At 51.1% G+C, this 21,146-nt stretch overlaps 1 protein-coding gene across 1 annotated transcript in view; it reads left to right on the top strand.

Moving 5' to 3' along the window:
• MAP6 (microtubule associated protein 6) overlaps positions 1-21,146 on the top strand; it is a 75,048-nt gene that overhangs the window by 46,547 nt on the left and 7,355 nt on the right. Inside the window, 2 exon segments of the mRNA XM_029957638.1 lie at positions 8,536-8,749; positions 10,748-10,944. Coding sequence (XP_029813498.1) covers positions 8,536-8,749; positions 10,748-10,944 — 411 coding nt within the window.

The following is a 21,146-nucleotide window of genomic DNA, read 5'->3' as shown; positions in this document are numbered from 1 at the left end:
ACCGCAGTGCTCAGAAACACAACAATGGGGACAGACGTTTGACCATGTGGTTGTTTCTGTCTCCCCACCTGACCACCCGTTCAGGAGAGACACTTGCTGCCTCTGCCTGTTCACTCTGCGCTGCTAGCTCTGTGCCTGGCAGGTGGAAGATACCAAATAATTCTTCTTGAACAAACAACTCTGTAATGAAAACCAAATACACGTATTGCAGTTTTCCACCATGGGCTTTGTAGTTCTGACGCCAATGGGCAGGGCCTCTCCCATTCTCATTGAGCCATCCACCCTGCAGTTCAGAGTATGTGAGAGCCTGGCCCAAGGGTTAGAGCCAGGATCATGCCCTGGGTTATCTTATTCCAGAGCCTGTGCCCTTGCCAGCGAACCACCTTCTCTGTTCTGACCTGGTCTCCATGCTGCTTACCACCTAGTTAACCTCTCTGCCAGACCTCCCTGAGCCCTGCATGTGCTGCCTGCTCTGAAACATCACTTTCTCCTGAGGGCCTCTGTTTTCCCTTCTGGCCCGAGGCAGGTGCAGCTTTAACAGCCCCAGTGCGTGGAGGCCTTGCTACCTTCTCCTGAAGGCAGCCGTGTGGTCCCTCTTAGTTTCTTACAACCAGCGCATGACCGTTTGTTCACTGGGAACCACAGCTCTGCGGGGAGCTTGAACTTCCTGTGCTCCCCTCACCAGTGCCTTCTGCCTTGCTGAAATGAAGCGTGGGTGTTTAAAAAATACATTTTTTTAACGTTTATTTATTTTTGAGAGACAGAGCATGAGCAGAGAAGGGCAGAGAGGGAAGGAGACTCAGAATCTGAAGGCAGCTGCAGGCTCTGAGCTGGCAGCACAGAGACGGATGCGGGGCTCGAACTCATGGACCACGAGATCATGACCCAAGCTGAAACTGGAGGCTTAACTGACTGAGTCACCTGAGCGTGGGTGTTTTTTTTTTAATTTTTTTTTTTTACTGTTTTTATTTATTTTAGAGAGAGAGAGAGAGAGAGAGACAGCATGAACAGGGGAGGGTCAGAGAGAGAGAGGGAGACACAGAATCTGAAGACAGGCTCCAGGCTCTGAGCTAGCTGTCAGCACAGAGCCCGATGCGGGGCTCAAACCCATAAACTGTGAGACCATGACCTGAGCCAAAGTCGGACGCTTAACCAACTGAGCCACCCAGGCGCCCCTTAAGTGTGGATGTTTTAAACCCCTGTTGGTGAGAGGCGTAATTTCTGCTTGGGGTCAGTATTAGAATCTATTGCTATGTAACAAATTACTCCAAAACTTAACACCTCAGGCCAACAAGTGTTTATCTCCTACAGCTTCTGAGGGTCAGAAATCCAGGAACGGCTTAACCATGGTCTCCCTCTGTCATCCGACGTCATCCTTGCCTGAGGCGGAGGGATCTGCTTCCAAGGTGGCTCACTTGCATGGCTTTAGCAGGAGGTCTCAGTTCCCAGCCACACAGGCCTCTCCAGGAGGGTTGTTGGGGCATCCCCAGGTCATGGAAGCTTTCTGTGCTCGGTGTGAATGTTCCACAAGAAAGCAAGCCAGGGACCGCAATGCCCGCAACGGTCTCACAGGTTACCTACCAACATTTCCACTGTATTCTGTGTGTTGGGAGTTCGTCACTAAGTCCAATCACATTCAAGAGAAGGGGAATTAAGGACCCCCTGAGGGAAGAGTGTCCGGGAATTTGTGGACATATGGCCAGAAGTGATACGGATGCCAGATGCCATGAGATGCCTGTGTAGCAACTCTGTGCCCTCTTCCTGACCTGGGTACTTCCTGTTTAGCTCTTCACATGGGCGAGTGAGGTGGAGGCTGCATTTCGAATCCCTGGCCCGGGCCCAGTGAGCATTACAGGTGCAAAAGGGCAGTCCTGATCCTTAACACCTGCACAGTCTGGGAGGGAAGAAAGCCATCTACTCAGGTGACCTACTCTAAGAGCGCAGTGAGTCCTACAGAAGGACGAAGGTCAGAAAACAAGCTCGAATCCGTGGTGGGGCAGGTGAAGACCCCTAGCAGGGAGAGCCCCCGAGCCTGGCAGGGACGGTCACATAGTATTTCAGTAGATGGAGGCATGGAGGGAAAAGCATGCTGGGGACAGGAACAGCACCGGCGAAACTTCATGGGAAGGAGCAGTATGTGTTTGGGGAAGGGCAGCATGCTGTTCTTAGTGGCAAAATCAGTGATAGTACCTGCAGCACGGGGCTGCTGTGAGGGTTACATCTAGTCACGTGTTTAAAGAGCTTTGCACAGCGCCTGGTGCCCAGAAAATTCTCGCTAAATGATGATGTGAATGACTGACAAAGATGAAGGAGTAAGGCTAGAAAGCTAATGTGGGGCCAAATCACAGGCCATGCGTGTCATCCTGAGGAATCACAGCATGAGGAAACTAGTAGGAGGGGCCTTAGATGGAACTGTCGTTGGTCCTGTAGCAACTGGGATCTGATGTGTTTTAGTCGGGGAGTAGCGTGCTTACGGCCGAGCTAGAGGAAGATCTCTCCCACGGCATGTGCTGGATGAATTGGAGTGGGGAGGGGACCAAGACTCTCAAGATGTGATCCTGATGCCATGGGCCGTGGTCCAGAGAGAGGAGGCACCAAGGACTGAAGTGAGATGGTGCGGGGGGACCGGACAGGAGGTGGGGACGGTAGGATATTTGTTAACTCCTTTAAAACCTTTGCCTGGTCAGCAAGCTCCTTTACCAGCTGCTCTGAACGCAGGCGCTCACCTGTTTAAAGGTCCTGCAGGAACAGCCTAGGAACATCCTGTCCACCAAGTCTCCATGAGGTGGCTCACCTTGGGCCTGCCTCTGCCATTCCTTGGTGGAGGGGTGGGGGCTGGCCCAGGCATCTCTCCATAGATTTTTCCCGCACACAGGAGCCATCAGCAGGGTCCTGTAAACCCAGACTTGAACATACTGATTGGGCCTCCTTGTCCGTGTAGCTCACCCACCCACAGAGGGATGGACATTATGGTCCCGAATGCTTCTCTGCCCCTGCAGGGACTGTGCAGGGGAGAAATCATGCATCAAGCCTCAGATGATCTGCTGGGGAGGGGACAGTGGGCCCTTGGCAATGCAGCTGGAAATCCTGTCCCCACGACTTCCCCACACATGATACAGGAGGAGCCATGGCATGAGGAGCATCTCTGGGATGCCAGGGACAGTGGGTCAGAGCCTCGCCCTGGGGCATCCAGACTGGCTGAAGGGAACTGCTGTCTTGTGATCACTGCTTAAAGCCAAAGCTGCCATAGGCTTGAAGTGTGGGATGGTGAAAAGGGCAGGACTCTGAATCAGACTCACGGTTCAGTAACTGCTTACTGTCTTGGCAGGTCTCTTCACCTGTCTGTGCTCAGAGTCCTCATACATAACATGGGGCTAATAACAGTGACTTCTAGGGATGTTAAAAGGGTAAAAGGAGGTTGGATCCACAGAGGGCTCAAACTAAAGGAAGTAGGTGTCGGGCAAGTGTTAGCAAACTTTTTCTCTCCTTTCCTGCCCCCTGATTCCCAGGTGCTCCTTCCTTCCCCCAGCCCTTTACCATCGTAGCGGCTTCATTCACCAGGGGCTCTGGGCTGCCTCCTGTCAATCTACAGAGGATGGATTTTATCAAAGCTTAGAAGGCACCAAATGCTTGCTTTAGCAAAGGCAACTCTTCCCTACAAGGACTTAAGGATGTGGCATGTGGGCTTTAGCAGTTCTCCAAATACGGCCCAAGGGTATCGCTCTGAGCTGTGCGGGGCACCAGGGAAACACAGATAAACGCAGGCCTGTCCCTGGTGAAGAGAGACTCCACCCAGGTCAGGTGCTTGTGAGCACGTACTCCTTTCAGCATGGGCACTGGAACATGAATGCAGGCAGGACATTTCTACGCCTCCCAGGAGCAAGCACCTGCCCCGTCTGGACAGGGTGGGAAGGGTTCAGGAGAGGAGCCATAAGCTGACCAGAAGTGAAATCAAATAATAGTCACTTCCATTAAATAGTCACTCAATGCCAAATCCTTAAATCCTGTGAAGGATGTGAGAAAGATATGGAACGCGGCTCTGAGTGAGAGCCCGAATGAGAGAAGGGTCCTGGCGGGGCAGGGGGAGACAGGTGGAGTCCTCACCCAGCTCTGCCCCTACCCTGCAGTTAGACCCAGGATAAGTTGAAGGATATCCCTTTGCAGCCATGCAAATGAGGCTGGACTCAAGGGTAGGGCTCCATCAAGAATTTTCTGTTAAGTATCTTATCCCTAAAGAAAGATAAAATGAACTCATGAAATCATTAAAATAACATGAAACTGCATAGGTAATCACAAAGTTGAACGATGTAGTAAAGTGCTCAGGAGCTGAGAGAGAGGAAATTTTGGGCTGAGAAATCCAGGAGGGGGTCCTGGAAGAGGAGAGCCTGGAGTTGGGCCTTGAAGAATAATTAAAACTGGGGCAGGGGCGCCTGGGTGGCTCAGTCGGTTAAGCATCCGGCTTCGGCTCAGGTCATGATCTCACGGTTCATGGTTTCAAGCCCCGCATCGGGCTCTGTGCTAACAGCTAGCTCAGAGCCTGGAGCCTGCTTCGGATTCTGTGTCTCCCTCTCTCTCTCTGGCCCTCCCTTACTCACGCTGTCTCTCTCTGTCTCTCAAAAATAAATAAAAAAACTTAAAAAAAAAAAACTGGGGCAGTCTGAGAGGGGGACATCATCAATGGAGCAATAGTGCTGCCTCGCTCAGAAATGCTCAGCAGCTCCCCAGGCCTCGCTTAAGTGACTAAACATGGCATTCCAGGCTCTGGAAGCCTGGCCCCAGCTCCTACCCAGCCAGGTCACCTTGACATCCTTCTGAGAACCTCAGTCCTCACACCCGGAGCAGCGCACCTGCTCTCTGAACCTGCCACACAGACTCAGACTGTTGCCTGAGTTCCTTTTGTCCACTTCTCTGTCTACATCCTTTAGTGCCCCCTCACAATTAAGCATCCTTTCCCCTCTTTCCCTCTGTGCCATTTGCTACGGGTCATACACAGACAGATCCTGACCTACTAAACCGTAGCCGCCTCAACCAGGGCTTACTCCTCCCTATGAGCCACATGCCATGCCCGTGGCTGGTGTTTGTTAAATGCCAAATGAATGAATGAATGAATGATCAAGCTGAAATCTAGCTGTACAAACGGGAGTTCATGGATACAGGGGACCATGAACTTGTGACAAAAGACTCTGGACATGACTGACCTGAAAGTGTGGCCCCTTGTGTCTGGGAGGAGCGTCTCAGGGCTGGAGGAGCTCAGGCGTCATCTAGTCCATCTGAGTCACATAAACCCCCCATGGCCCTGCAGATAGCGGGCCTGAGCCCGCACGAGCAGAGCACGTGCTGTGGGAAGGATGTGGGCTGTGGAGCCTCACGACATGGGCTCATATTTCAACCCTGCTTACCTGCCAGCTGTTTGTTCTTATACAAGCCACCTAACCTCTCTGAGCCTTGGTTACCTTCTTTTGTAAAAAAAAAAAAAAAAAAAAGATCTAATACTACCTCCTCTCAAAGTTGTTAAGGATTATACTGAAAATACCAAATTAAAACCACCCTTCAGCTTATAAAAGGTGACTAATGAATAGTAGCTAATTCTATTTTTATGGCATATGATTAGTTATTCCACATGGCCAGGGAAGATTTTGTGGAGACTTCAAAGAAAGTTCTATGAAACAGAAGGTGGGTTTCAACCTAATTATAATCGCAGTGAACTTCGGATAGGACTCACCAACATGGTGTCATGTGAAGATTTGTTTAAGGTCAGGGGTTACCAAACTGTTCCCATGGGGACATAGCCCATGACTAATGCTCACAGTGAGACACTTGCCAGCCCACAGGGGCTACTGCAGATACAGAAAGCTGCAGAGGCTGGCCTGGGAGAAATGATCCGGAAATGGTTTTTAGGGCCAGCATCTCCCTATCTCAGTCCTAATTCTGGAAGCAGGCAGGGGCAGGAGTGGAGAACTCTGGGTTCTGCCGTCATATATTTGGGAACCAGGTTGTTACTTGTGAGCCATGTATACAGGGCTTCGATAGTTCTTGAGTCCTGAAAGCTGAGAAGGAGACACGGCCTGGAGCCTTAGCAGGTCCTGGTGGCCACACTCCCCGCTGTGACCCAGGCCAGCTCTAGGCCTGTGTGGAGAGCCAGATGGCTCAGAAGTCAGGTCAGAGTAACTGGTTGAACCAATGGAGGTGTAAAAAGGAGGAGGAGAGGACAGAAAAGGAGATAAAGTGGCCTTGATGCCAGAGCAGATGGGTGCCATTAACACAGTCAGGAGGGTCTCAACCCTCCACATCCCCTTCTCCTCTCATGTTCTCCGTCTCAGTGGGCAGCACCTGCCACTCGCCAACCAAACTCCTGGAGTCTCTCCAGGTTCCTCTCTGACCCTGGCTTCCCACAGTTCAGTCACTTTCAAGTCCCGCCCGTTTCCCTCTTGACTCAGAGCTGCTCTCGGTCACCACTGCCACTGTCCTGGTTCAGGCCTCGGCTTTCCTCCTGGCTCACTGCACAGTCTCCTGACTGGCCTCCCGACTCCCCTCTCCCTGTCTGTCTGCCATTCACACTGCTGCCAACTTCTCTCTCCCCAAACTGATCTGGCCACATTCATCTTTGGCTTGGAGCCATTTGGCAATTCCTTGCTACAATCCAGACCATCCCCTCAGCATGGCTGGTAGGATCTCAGGATCTGTCCAGCCTCTTGTGCCCTTCCCCACAAGCTTCACCCCAACCACCCGAACTGCCTGCAGGCCCCCATAGAGGGTCGTGTCTCCATAGCTCCTTTGTGTATCCCATTCTGCCTGGAACCCTGGCTAGCTCCCTGCCCCAACTCTGACTCCACTCCAGAACCAACATCCGTGACTCCCTCCCGGCCAGCACAGGCCATGCTCACCATTCCCCCCTTTCATGGCTCTTTTCTTATTCTCCTGGAGTAACCTCACTCCCTCTGCCTCCCACATCTTGAGTCCAGAGCCTGTTCTTACTCAGTTTGGGCTCCACAGAGCTCAGCATCTTGCCAGACAGAACTTAGGCACTCAGTAAATGTTTTATGAATGAATGAATGAATGAATGAGAGAAGGAAATTGACTGATAAGAAGACAGTTTGGCAGGGGAGACAAGATGCTTTGGTTCTAGGGATGTTGCGTTTGGGTTGGTGGGGCCTCCAGGTAGGGGTCCAAGCTGCAGTGGGAAGGTGAGTCTGAAGTTGGGGGAGGGTCTCTGAAGAAACTCAGCTCACAAATGAGCCAATTCCCCTCAAGCAGTCCAATGACCAGCAAGTGGCTCAGTGTTACCAAACCTGCTTTATGGACTCAGGGAGCCTCTGAGCTTGAAGGACATCATAAGGACATTGTCTGGTCTGAGTCTTTTCTTGACAAGTGAGGAAGGCTCAGAGAGGGGAGAAGCCTGCTCAACCGCTCTTTAGAGGCGGCGCTAGGACCCGTGTGCCTTCATCGTAGTCTTAGCTCTTTCTGCTGTCCCCTGTGGCCTCCTGTTTGTGCTGCTCATCTCTGAGCCCCTGAAGCAGGGCATTATCAGTGAGGGCAAGGAGGGCACCAGAAGAGCCTAACCACAGATCTTCACACCCTAACTCTTTCTTTCCCACAGCACAGCTTCTCATGGCCCCAGATGAGAACAGACCCAACAAATGTCACGCACCCAATAGACAGGAGGGACCCTGTGGCCTCCAGCAGCAGCTACATGTTTTGGACATTGTCCCCCAGCTAGTCTCCAGCCCTATAACAGATCAGAAACAACTGACTAGAGTCCACAAGGTCCTCACAAAAAAAATAAGAAACTGAATACACTGACTTGGATGGTGGTCATCCTAGGGTCAGGGACAACAGCCACTCACACCAGAGCACATGAATACTCTCCTGCACACGCACACCCCAACATGAGTCCTAACAGTGACACCCAAAGTATGTTTGGTCCATTGTTTATTTATGATCTGCATTTAGACATTCCATCAGTATTTTCATCTACAGTGACGAGGATTGTTAACTTTCTGGCAGTATAAGAAGTGAGCCATCTGCTACCAAGGGGAGGAATTATCCTTGAGGCTTCTGGCTCTCCATCATGACAAGACAAGACAGGGAAGGGAACTGGCATGTGGCCTTGGCCACAGCATAGCAGGCACCACCGTCTAACACCCTATCTCATTTTCATGTTCTTGACCTCACACATAGCAGGCATTCAGCCATATAGGTTAAGCCCATGCATGACTGAATGAACTGCGTGTTTTTAGCCTCATTTTAGGTATTGCAAAATGGGGCCCAAAGATTAGGACTGCCTATCTGTGATTACCCAGGGTTAGTGGTAGCTGGGAGCCCAATCTTCTTCCTACAACGGCTATTCCCATAGCCCACGTTAACTTGACGGGGAGGAAAACGCACCGCCCTTACCCAGGAGGAAAGGGACCAGCCACACTTCCGTCAGCACCACCAGCATTAATCGAGAGCTCGCTGTGTTTGCAGCCCCGGACCAGGAGCACTGCTTCCCAGCAGATAATGTTTTACGTCACTTACACTTTCTTTGATTCACAGAAATGAATTCCGAGCATGGACGGACATCAAGCCTGTGAAACCAATAAAGGCCAAGCCCCAATATAAGCCCCCAGATGACAAGATGGCTCATGAGACCAGCTACAGCGCCCAGTTCAAAGGGGAGGCCAATAAGCCAACACCAGCCGATAATAAGGTGATTGATCGCAGAAGAATACGCAGCCTCTACAGTGAACCTTTCAAGGAACCACCAAAGGTGAGAGAGACCTTGTGGAGAACCTCCCAGCACAATCTAGAATGGAGGGGCTCATGGCAGAGAGCGTGAGGGCAAGGCTGACCTGGCCCAGCCTCCAGGGGTTGCTGGAAAATCCTTCCTCTTCTCGGCAGCACCCAGACACTAAGGGGCTTCTTAACAGGAGCCTTTGCTGAGTTCAAAGGGAATGTTCAAAAGGAACAGTGCCTAAAATAAAACAGCTTGAAGACTAGCAGGTTTTCAGGGAACTAGTGTCTGATTTTGAGAAGCACCCCCCTCCCAAAAAGTGGCAGAAAATCTCACCTGAGCCCTACATCCACCCCCTGTCTTAAAACTAACTGCTTTTGCCCCTGAAGAGCTGGCCATCGCAGGTGTCTCTCCCAGCCTCCTCCCTGCCCCGCCCCCGCCCCAGTCCCTGGACGCTTCCGTACTCCTCGTGATCCATTTCCTCCACAAACACCATCCACCACTGGTTCTTAGTCTGTCAAGGCACAGCTGTCATGTCAGCTGCAAGATGTGTTCCGGGTAATTTGTTACTATAATGAACAGTCTGCGAGTGAGTTACAATTCTGAGTAACTTGCAGTGGATTCAGGGATTTCCATATAATAACACAACTTTGCCTTATTTGGATTCAGCGCACACCCCTGAGGGGGAGAGCCACGTTGGAGATGCAGCTGGAAGCAGGAATCCTAAATCCCAGAGCTGATTCTGTGCTGTCAAGCCACATGGACTCGTGCAAATATCTGTCCCCCTATCTATAATAGCAGGAAAAGTGTGAGATCCTGTCCTCTGCTTTTGTCGGAAAGTCTTGCACTGAAATAAGAGTTTCCTATTTGGCCCAGGACTGATTTATAGGTAAAGTCGCTGATCAACCAAGTTTGCCCGGACCCCTCCAGTTGTAGCACTGAAAGCTCCAGGTCCCCTGAAAGCCCTCGGTCCCAGGCACACAGGATGGTTGTTTACGTTCTCTACAGGCTCCGTGGAGCTCACTGAGGAAATGACCTAGCCTGTGAGCCCGACATCATCTGCCCATCAGCCATAGACGAGATGGGGCCCAAGACGGAGGGCTGGCTTTGCACAAAAGAAGACTCCAGGGCAGGAAGGAGGGCAGATTGGGGGATAGTGAATTCAGAGGTGGAGGGCATGTTGAAGGACCATACACAGCGGCCCCAGAGTTCTTGGGAAAAAGAGAGCCAGGTTGCCTCCTGGGGCTGAGGGGTCAGAGCTAGAGGAGAGGTCAGGGAGAGCGAGTGGGCTGGGATGGCAGCTCTGGGAGAACAGTCTGGGGAGCCAGCAGGAGAGGAGGAGTGGATGGGGGGCAGTGCTGAGGGCCTCGCTGGGATGAGACCATCCGGCCATCTCTCCACGAGATTGCACTGTCCTGGAGATAGAAGCAGAGGAAAGGCTGGCTTATGCCAGTATCCCTGTGCCTTCTATCAGCAAAGTTTGACTTCTTATTAATACCTGTCCACCACGCTGGGCCACAGCCCTGCTCCCTGCCACCTCTGCAGTCTGGGCCCCAGGTGACAGAGAGCCTCGTTTGCTGCAGAGAAGGGAGCACGGGGAAGCACGGGCTGACCCTCCAGCTTGTCGAAGGTGACCCACATCACTTCTGCTCACATTTCATTGACGAAAGCAAATCATAGGCCTGCCTGAGCTGAACAGAGTGACGTGACGAGGTGTAATCTTCCCTCAGGGAGAGGTGGCAGCAGAAAGCAGCTAATCATCCACCGCCAGGGTGGTTTGGTGGTGACGGCCGCCAGGCCAGGGAGCCAGTGTGGCCAGTGAGCATGTGGCCAAAGCCACTGACCGGCCGGTTCATGCAGGAGAAGCCAAATGATCCACCGTCCCTGAAAATACCTTACGCTCTGTGCCCCTCAGTGTCCAGTGTTGTCATCACAGTTACTGTGTGGCTAATTGTGTCTTCTCTGACTTCTCTCTCACTCCCTCCCCTTTTGTGTTTCTGTATTTGCGGTCTGTCTGTCTGTCTCTCCGAGCAGGTGGAAAAACCTAGCGTTCAGAGTTCCAAACCAAAAAAGACCTCAGCAAGCCATAAGCCCCTGCGGAAGGCCAAAGACAAGCAGGTGGGGTCGGGCCGGGCTTCCAAGAAAAAGAGCACAGAGGGTGCCGGTGCCGCCCAGCCTGACGACAAGGAGCAAAGTAAAGAGATGAACAATAAACTGGCTGAGGCTAAAGAGTAAATTTCACTGCACTTTCCTTTTATTCTTCTTTCCTTTTTTTTTTCTTTTTCTTTTTTAACCAACCAACAAAAAAGGCCACAAAATTGATTAGAGGCTTCTCATCTGCCTTGGTCCTGAGTGTTCCAGGAGCTCTTTGGTTTGGTTTCTTTCTATGGAGGAAGGCCGTTTCAAAGACCTCGTGGCTGCCTCCTCTCCAAATCTAGACCGCCCCCCCGCCCCCGCATCGCTGAGCACGGCACGGGGGTCCGTGCTGCGGGGGGGTGGGGGGACCGGAACACCAGGAGCCCCGGAAGCGCTGCTCACTGCTTGTGCCTCCCACAGCACGTGAGACCGCTCGCCGGTGAGGGGGCGGCAGGCCTTAGCACGCGAGGCAGTTCCGAGGGGCTGGAGGTCTCCTGGTCACACTCGGGAAGGCCTGTATGGCGTCCTCCTCTTGTCCTCCCCCAAGGCCTGTGTCCATGATCAGTTCTGAACTTGAGGCGAATGTGTTCTTCTCCAAACTTCAGAGGGTTATCATGCGCTTTAGAGGCTCAACTTGGGCTTCCGCGACGGACATTCGTGAAATGATTTAAAAAGCAAAACACCTCGGCCTTAACGTCCATAAAATGAATTGTGTCTGTTAAGTTTAAGTAATTATTCTTTTCATAGAATTTTCTGTTGGAAACGCGTGACTACATTTAGTTTCCTATCAGTGGGCTTTCCATTGGATGCCAAGTGAAAGATATGCCACTGATGCCTCAAACCAGGCCAGGGTAAAAAGGTTAGGTGTTTGAGGTGTGTCCGAGACATCGCAGGAAGATGAAAACTTGGAGAGGAGATTAGTCTCCTCTGTTTACCCTCAGGCTATCCAGTGCTAGCAATTTTGCAGAGCAACTGGTTACAGATGACTGAGGAAGAAAGTTCAGGGTGTAGGGGTAGTGTATTTAGATCGTGGCTTCTTTGCTTCTGAGAAACACAAGGTGGGAAGTAGATGTAGTGACAAGTATGGCGATGTTCACTCTCCCTTCCTGAACACTGTGCGGTCTGTTCCTCAGAGAGGAACAGATGATGCCGAGCTTCAGGATAGCGGAAATTTCTGTGACTTAGCTGAAGATTAGGAGAGCTCCCTAGTAAGTGGTTAGCAGGCATTTTTAACCTCACTGATGAATAAAAGTGGCTCTCACCGTATTGTGTTTCGCGTGTCTGTGGCCAAGGCCCCCAGGGGTGGCAAGTGGCACCTTAGTTGTTCTAGAGTTGTGTTGTAGGCATTAGAAAGTTGTATAAAGACCCCCAGTGCTCACGAGGGAATCCAAAATACCTACCGGGAAAAATCACATTTCCAAACCTTGTAACGTGTGCATTGCTCCGTATGCTTTCTTTCTCCCGTCCTTGAAATCCTGACCGTCGCTGGCACCGTGCCTTTGCTGGGCTGTGGTCCGGTGCCAAGCCCCTGCTGTGTAAGGACAGTGGTGGCGAGCAGGGCCGGGCCAATCCCTTCAGTCTGTGCGCCGTGGAGGAAGCAGGGCCTCCCCCAGTCCTCTCCAGGGCTGACCCTTCCAGCAGCAGAGTCTCCATTGACACCATGACATCAGGCACCTTGGGCTGACTGAGACGTCTTAGTGCTTCCCGGGCTGCATTTGTTAAGAGAACAAGATTCCTAGAAATGAGGCGCTCGGCCAGGCCCACTGTCACCTCCCTTTCTATCTCAGGGCGTGGAATTGAGAAGTTTTGAAGAAGGTAGAAACTGTTAGTTTCAGTGTTCACACATCACAGATTTTGGTGCCTGGCTGGAAATGACCAGAGCAGATCTCAGTACTGACTGTAGCTATTTGCTGGCTAATCTTAACATTAACCAGAGAGCTCTATCAACGTGATCTTAACTTTACCCAGAAAATTTTGCCAACGTATGTTCGTTCGCTCAAGATCTGGCCTTCGTTAGGCATGCCAATGTTAGCCACAATTTGAATTTCTCCAGAGAACAGTCATGTATGTTTTGCAGATCAAGTAAGTCAGACTTTATGATGCACAGAGGAACATTTATTCCATGTTCTCGTACTGTGAAAGCCTGTGTGGCAGACACCGTGTTAGGTACCCCGGGTCCTATACATAAACCTGTCTCCACAGCAGCACAGCCGTATGACTTGATCTCGGTGTCTGATGCGAATTTGTTTGCCCAAATTGTAGCTTCCCCACTTTGCAGCCCCAGGGACTGAATTTCCTACCCTGCCCCCCTCCCCCCGCCCCCGCCCCCCGTGGCTTTAGATGCAACCTATATGGTGTCTTTCCAACACTTCAGCCCACCCCCATCTTTTTAACTCCTGTGACTGAGAAAACTCTATTTGTCGTTCACTTTGACTCTTGAATGTGTCCCTTCCTGGCCAGAAACTTCCTTTGATTTCTACTGTTTACAAATAAAACGCAGCCAATCTTATTCTGTATCCCAAACATACTGATTGAAACTGACTCCAGTTTCACAGACAGTATTTTGGTTTTGCCTTTCTGAAGATGACCAAGCTTCCGATGCCTGTCGGTCCGTTTTTTTATATCTCCCTGCTGATTCCTGAACCCCCCTGGCAAGAGAGCAAGGCCTGAATTGTTCCTAGCGTCTGCTTTGCTTGCCCGCAAAAACAATGCCTAAGGCTGTGCGCTGGCTTCTCCAAGTTTTTCCTTATCTGCTGGTGCTTCCAACCGGTCATATACCTTTGCCTCTCCAAGGCAGACAGGAAGTGTCTCATTACGATTTTGTGGCCTGGGTTTTGTTGCATACCACAGATTGTCTATGTAATGTGTAGCGCACACCTCTCTTGGTGCTATTTCATTCCTGCTGTTAGTAAGAAAATGACAAAAACAATATTCATGTATAGCCAATTGATTGTGACGTGCTTGTGGTCTGTGCTTGCTCAGAAACAAACAAACAAACAAACAGTTTTTTTTTTCCAATTATAAATAAATGCTAAAGACGAACACCACTTTCTTGATCTTATTTCCTTGGTAAGGCCCAGCTGAGTTGGTGAAGGAACCAACCTTTGCCAATTGAGCCACTGTCCACGAGATGAGCTGCGCCCTGCAGTTTTTCTGGGGTTCTCCATAATGCAGCTTGACTCTTTTAGATTGCCTCTCAGATACTAATTGCAAGCAGTCAGAGCTAAGTGTTGGGAAAGGCGAAGATGGACCAAGAGACCCACTGGCCAACAAGGTAGTGTAACGTTTTGATCCCATGTTGCTGGGGATGAGTGACGGCCTGCGCCCAGTACCGTGTCGCCACACTGGGAGGCTGGGCCCTGATTCTCCACCCCCTCTTCCATCAACCTGCAGGACCGTTGGTTCTGGCTTTTTCTTCTTCCAAGAGATGGCAGAGATGCCTTCACTTTATCATTCCATCTGGTCATCGTGAAGGTTCCACCTTCCGGGGGCTGGCTCCCTGTGTGGGGTTATGGGGCAACAGTCTTGTGTGTGCCTGACGTGGGAGGGTGGAAACAGTCATAAGAGAGATCCAAATAAGGTAACAATAGAACTGGTAGCTGGTTGCTCCTATGAAGGGCAGGCAGGTGTCTTACTACCAGGGGTGGGGAATCAGAAGGCTTCATGGGGGAGGGAACCTTGGAGAATGGGTGGGATGTGGGTGTGCAGGGTGCGTGGGGGCAGGCCCACAGGCAGGAGAGCAGATCTGGGAGGGAACCTCAGAGCTGGGGCCAGGTTTAACCACTGGGTATCCTTCTGCTAAAGGGGGAGACAAAAGGTTATATACTTTGTGTATGGGATCGCTCTTCATTTTACTAACATATGTTGATTGAATACCTATTATGTGCCAGGCACTGTGCTAGGCACTAGGGAACCAAGATGACTGAGACCCCACCTCTGGTCCTTGTGGGGCAGGAAGGAGGAGCCCATTCTAGCTGGTTCCATGGATCAGGGGCGACTTCAGTCGATGAGCAGGTAATGACCAGGTGAATGTCTGGGGTGGCCAAGGCATGCCAGACAGAAGGAGCTGCAAGAGCAAAGGTGTGGAGGGGTCCAATACCAGGTGAGCTCAGGCCTGGGGGAGCAGTTCACTCAGGAAGGGTCAAGGCAAGGGCTGGAAAGTGGCAGAGACTATCGGGGAAAGGCCTGGTGCCATGTGAGTAGGCGGCTACTAACTGGGATCTCCGTTCCATACGCCCAGACTGCACCCCCGACCTTTGCATGCTCCCTGCCATCACGCTTCTCGCCCTCACCCACATAGCGGGCAACAGCCACAGGTCCTCTCTTGGTTTAGGCTATGAGCTCTAGGCTGGGGCTTTGATTCCATTGCTGGTCCCCAATTTCTGGGTTTTGGAGAGGAGCCATGGTGGGTCTCACTCAAGGATCATATACATGAAAACCCACTATCTATTTGATTTCCAGATGAACAGGAAACACTCCACCCACCTGCCTGCTTTTGTATAAGGCAGAAAACACAAAACTCGGTGCAATGAATAAAACATACATAAAAGTATATTATTTAGCTCTTTTTTGATCAGTTAATCGTTTTGATGAAAACCAGGGATTGAGGGAGGTAGAAAGACAGGAGTAAAACAAAGAGGTAGAAATAGAGGCTGAGAGAAAAAAAGACCCACAGAGAAATACATATATGAGGACATCGATAGTAAGCTGAGAAAAGGTGAGGTGAACTCAGAATCAGACAGAGGGCATGAGTCAGACAACGGAGGGGGCAGGAAGGTGGAGAGCCTTGTTGGCTTCCTCTGTGCACCCAGCGGTCTGGCCTCAGCCAGAGCCTCAGCCTGTGGCTCACCCCATGCTCCCTGATGCGCCCGAAACCCAGGAGGCAAATCTATAACCCATCACTAGTGTCACTTCCCCAAACAGCTACCGAACAAAATTAAAACCAGTCCACTAGTTTTAAAATAGGTCATTGCCACCAAATTAGTTCGAAGTGTCATTCAATTCTTCCTTGTTGCAGTTTGTGTGTCTTTAGTGAAATCTTTCCCTCATTTTTTTCCCACTAGGGTTTAAAATATATAACCTGCTTCTCATAGATCTGGGCAGTGTTAAGTCCCACTGTACAAAGGCTATGAACTCCCTTAATGTGTCATTTTCAAGGTTCTTTTACTTCTAAAATGTCTTGAAGCAGTTTACATTTTCAGGACCACAGGTATAAAAGCTTTGTTTCAGCATGTAGCCTGTGGACCATGTACGGTTAAGGCAGGACCCTACCCCAGCCCCACCTAAGGCCACCGAGACAAGAGAGGCAGCTGTTTCAAAAGAATGGCACAAAACCTTTCTTAGACTCCGCTCCTGCAGAAGCAGGCACAGGGTCCAAAGCTGCTCCATCCCACTGGCCTCTGAGGCACAGATCCTTATAGGAGCCAGACAGTCCTAGAATACCTATAACAGAATCTGTGTCACCGCAACTTTATCGTGTGAGCCGGTTGACACTGCCAGTGACTTGGGCGTCTCCAAGTCAGTGCCAGCTCTACAACCCTGTGTCCTTCCCTGAGCACTCTCGGCCTCCTTATCCGCCTCTGAAAATGGGGACACTGACACCCACCTCAGAAGAGAGGAGCCAGGGTGAAATGACACGATGGCCATAGGGAACCCACAATGGTTACCAATACAGGCTGTTTCAGGCCCTCCCCCTTCCTTGCACAGTGCCTGACAGTCGTGTTCACTAGCTTCCTGATAAAGAGTTCGCCGTAGGTCATTTCAGAGAATACGTGAGGTCGACTGAGGCAAACACTCTGATTAAGAAGAAAGCTTTTAAAGAATTCTGGCTGTCGAATCACCTTGAGCCCACAGACCTAAACAAAATTTTAGCAGTTTGTATGTATTGACTGCCCACAAAGCATTTCTTTCCGTGCCATTCTATCAACCCCTCCGGGTCCGGAGCAAGTGTCTGTGCCAGGTTAACAGAGATGGGGGCTCAGAGGAGGGGCGGCTGCATGGAGCCGGGGTTCCGGCCCGCCGCCTGTGCTGCCTCTCCCCTTCACCTGGGGGCTGGGGCTGGCCCAAAGTGAATCAGGCTTTGGTCATCAAGCTGGACTCTCGGCTAAAACTACACCCACACCTCACAGCTGCCGAAGTCTGGTCAGACCACTGCAGGACCTCCCACAGGCTTACCTCAAATCTTCTTTAAATCTTGGGACCCAGATACAAATGGGGGGGGAGGGATTAAGATGTGATCAGGTCTCCCCACACAACTGGCTCAAACATCCTGACTGAACTGACAAACTGCCTCAGCCAAATATAAATAAAGGTTTATCTCCCTGGGATACTAAATTAACTGGGTAACTAAATTGTGTGGTTATTGAACACAGAATGATCCAACAAATTTGGTGCTAGAGATACCAAGATAAAACTGGCATCCACCACCCGAGGCACTGGGTCAGAGACCACTGTTTTGGGCTTTTAATTTCCCACAGTTGAACTGAGCTTAACTGTCTGTCCCTTGTCCTCATATAAATGGTCCTTAATTGCTGGTTAACTTGACATTGTCTGTAACTGTCTCAACCCAGACATCTCATCTGGGGCCAAGGGAGTTTTCAGATGCTGAGATAAATAAATTCCTGCCGTGGCTGCTGGTTTAAGTTGCCAGAGGGATCTTTAGAACATGCAAATCTGACCATGTCACACCCTGCCTTCACCCATCCGAGGGCTCCTTGTGGCCGCAGAAGCTTGTTGTCCCCTCGGTGCGCCATGCTGCTTCTCACCTCCATGCCTTTCCCCACGCCGCCCCACTGGTCCGATTGCCCTTCTCCTGCTTCTCCACCTGGCTAACTCATCCTTCGAGACTCTGCTCAGGGGACCGCTCCAGGAAGCCTTTCCCGCACCTCCCACGCTGGGTAAGACGCTCCCTGTGTGTGTCTTCATCACAGAACTCACCACGTGTACTGTGCCACCTGCTCATGTGTGTGTCCCCCGCGCCGGACTGTGCTCCCCCAGGGCCAGGACCAGCTCCTGCTGTTCACCGTTGTGGCCCTAGCTGCTGGTCCGACGCCTACCTCCCAGAATGTCTTCTAAGTGGTTTGCCGAATGAATAACGAGTGAGCGAATGAATGAGGATTTTCACCATCTGCCTCCATATTCACCCCGGCGCCTCCACAAGGCTTTATTCTGCCTAACAGCTGCCTCTGCTCACGTGAAACAGGTGGTTTCAAGAGAGGTCACGGCACAGATCGCAGACCGGCTGATGGCGGCTTTTGTAATGGCCAGTCTCTTGGCCAGCCTACCTCTGTACTTTACGTGGCCACTTTTTCTAAACAGTCCTGACTGCAAAAACTCATTGACTCTTGGCTAGAGGATAATCTTCAGAGGTCGGCTAATCCTGCCCCCTGCCCAGTGCAGAGCTCCTCACTTCATGACGGCAGAGAGCCATCCGCTGGGGAGGTGTCTTAGGAAGAAGGGCTGGGAGTTAGAGCCAACAGGCCTGGTTTTAAATCCAAGCTCTCCTATTTACTAGCTGTGTGACCTTGGCTGAGTCTTAATTTCTCCGAGCGCCAGAGAGATAAGAGTAATGCAAGTATCCATCACTATAAATCTGTTTGGTTCCCAAATCTAGAAAGTAAGAGTTTGGTCAGCAAGGGACATAGTTGTTTTTCTTTCTTTTTTTTATTTTTCTAAGTTCATCCATTTTTGAAAGAGAGAGAGAGGGAGAGAGAGAGAGAGAGAGAGAGAGAAACAAGTGGAGGAGGGGCAGAGAGCACAAGTTGGGGAGGGGCAGAGAGAGGTGGGGATGGGGGGAGACACAGAATCCAAAGCAGGCTTCAGGCTCTGAGTTGACATGGGGCTCAAACCCACAAACTATGAGCTCATGACCTGAGCCAAAGTCAGTTGCCTAACCGACTGAGCCACCCAGGCGCCCCAGAAAGGGGCAGAGTTTTATTTGAATCTTTTGGTTGCAGCGTTTGGGAGAGCAGGTGGTAAGAGTCTAATAGCTGGCAATACCTGCTTCTGATCCACAGACCTGTCTCTTGTGAGGGCCCAGTGAAGATGCATGTGACAGTCCTCTGTCAACAGCAAAGTGGAACACCCTTGTCAATAGTTTACTTTCTGGATGGTTTTGCTTCCCAGTTAATTCCCAGTCACTTACCACCCTTGGTCCCAGCAATGTGGTGGCTGGAGTGACCTGTGGTAAATCCACTCCCTCTGTCACACCATAGCCTGAGACAGAGCCCGCTTGGTGCTGGTTCTTGCTGCCCTCTCTTCGCACACCCCCCCCCCCCCCCCCCCCCCCCCCCCCCCCCCCCCCCCCCCCCCCCCCCCCCCCCCCCCCCCCCCCGCCAGCCCTTCCCCAGCCCCTCCTCTCTGAACTCACCCCATAATCACCTGGTATAGATTCCATTCCCCAATTACATGTTCATTTTAATTGAGCCCCTCTGGACACATGAAACCAATTTTGATTAATTGCTCAAGATCCCAGCCTCTGCTTTAGATGGGGTGGGAAGAAAGGACAAAAATGGATTTGCAAGTGCCCAGGAGCCAGAACTAAACCAGAACTGAGACTTTACTGTCTGGTTGCCTTAGTTTAGCACTTTACATTTTTAAAAAGGGTCATTAGCAGGATTATCAGACTCTTGGCAGCCCCATTGATACCGTCAACTATGCCCTTGACTTTGCCTTCTTGGTGCTAAAACAACCAAGAATGCTTTTTTAAATACTTGTCATACAACTGGGAATTTATTTAATTTTTCTTAGCAGGTTATCTCTAGAAAAGATATTTAACAGCAGAAAGGAAAACACCACCACCACAGGGCAGAAACCCTTGCCATCTAGCGCCCGCCCGGGGCAGCCATCTCCCTGTGATTCATAAGCACATACCTGCCCGCAGGAAACCTGGAGTCCAGCTCCACTTCTGTAAAATGCACAGTGGGCACAGCCTCGGGGAAGGAAAAGAAAGCGTATTTGGCTCTCATACCTTGGTCCTCAGTGAATCCTCACAGAAGGCTGGAGAGTTTGGAGGTCTTCCACAGACAAAGAAACCAAGACGTGGTGCTTAAGTAACAGTCACACGACTTGTATGTGGGGAGCCAGGATTTGAAGCCAGGTTTGGGTTACTAATGCCCCCTCTTCATCCTGTCCTTTCCCTGCCCCAAATCCTTCAGTGACTCTAGGAACTCTTGTCATCTGTGGAATAGGAGTCACATAAAGGTTACGGATGCTGTCTGATCAGCACAGTCATTTTCTGCCCGGCAACCCCCACCCGCACCCAGAATGAAGCCTTGTGGTGGCAGCATTTCCCCTAGCTGTGGTCCTAACTGTTTCCCCCTGTGCTGATGTGCCGCACTGGGCGCATTCTGTGTGGCCAGGTAGGGCGTACAGATGTGGGCATAGATGGGCACTCTTGGGCCAGGACGCTACTGCTTTCTGGGGCTTCTTTGCCAGAGTCTGCTGAGTGTCAGGCAGTAAGCCCAGGGGAGTGGCTGTGTAGGGGATGCAGGAAGAGCAGAGGTGAAGGGGGACCGGTGGCTGGAGGCCTGGCCCCCAGAGGGGCAACTTTCTCAGGAGATGCAGTGGGAACTGGGAGCTGGAGAACCTTCAGGGGGCAGAGGCTCCAGCCTCCCACACCAGGCAGTACGAGTCAGGGTCATCTCAAGCCAGACCCTGCTCAGATGTCAGCCTAGATATTTGGAATCTCTCTAGCTGAAGTCCCGCTCCTCAGGGATATCGTGGTAGAGAGGAAAGAGCTGGACTGAAAGTCTGTCCTCCTTGGTTGAGGTCTCAACATCACCACAAGCTTACTCTGTGACCTTAGGCACCCCACTTCCCCTTTCTGAGCCTCATTTCCGCCCACAGCTGGAAATGAGTTGAGGGGTACAGGTGACACCCCCCCTACCCCATGCCTTTTAGCTGCTTGGCGAACAAGGCTGCTCGGAGAATACAATGTGCCACATTGTATGTCAAGCCCTGCTAGAAAACCATCAAGAGAAGTTACTTACCATTTGGAAGGACAAAAAGGTACTAAAGCAGTTAAAAATAGGACATGATGTGCGTGTGATGGAAACGTGGCTGTTAGGATTTGATCTTGTTTGAATGGTATTATAACTTCTCACTCCTACTATGTGCCCTCCCCACCCCATGCCAGAGCTCCCCAGTTGCACGCTCTTCAGTGGCTTGGCACGTAGTAGGCATTTATTACATGTTCTTGGAAAGAAGGAGGGAAGAAAGGGGGGTGGAGAGAAGGAGGGAGGGAGGAAAGGAAAGCGAGGTGAAGCCGATGGTGGTCTCTAGTCTCGCCCCAGCCTGG

The sequence above is a fragment of the Suricata suricatta genome, chromosome 11 (genome assembly GCF_006229205.1).
Source record: "Suricata suricatta isolate VVHF042 chromosome 11, meerkat_22Aug2017_6uvM2_HiC, whole genome shotgun sequence".
Classification (NCBI taxonomy): domain Eukaryota; kingdom Metazoa; phylum Chordata; class Mammalia; order Carnivora; family Herpestidae; genus Suricata; species Suricata suricatta.
This window is presented reverse-complemented; position numbering and strand designations above follow the sequence as displayed.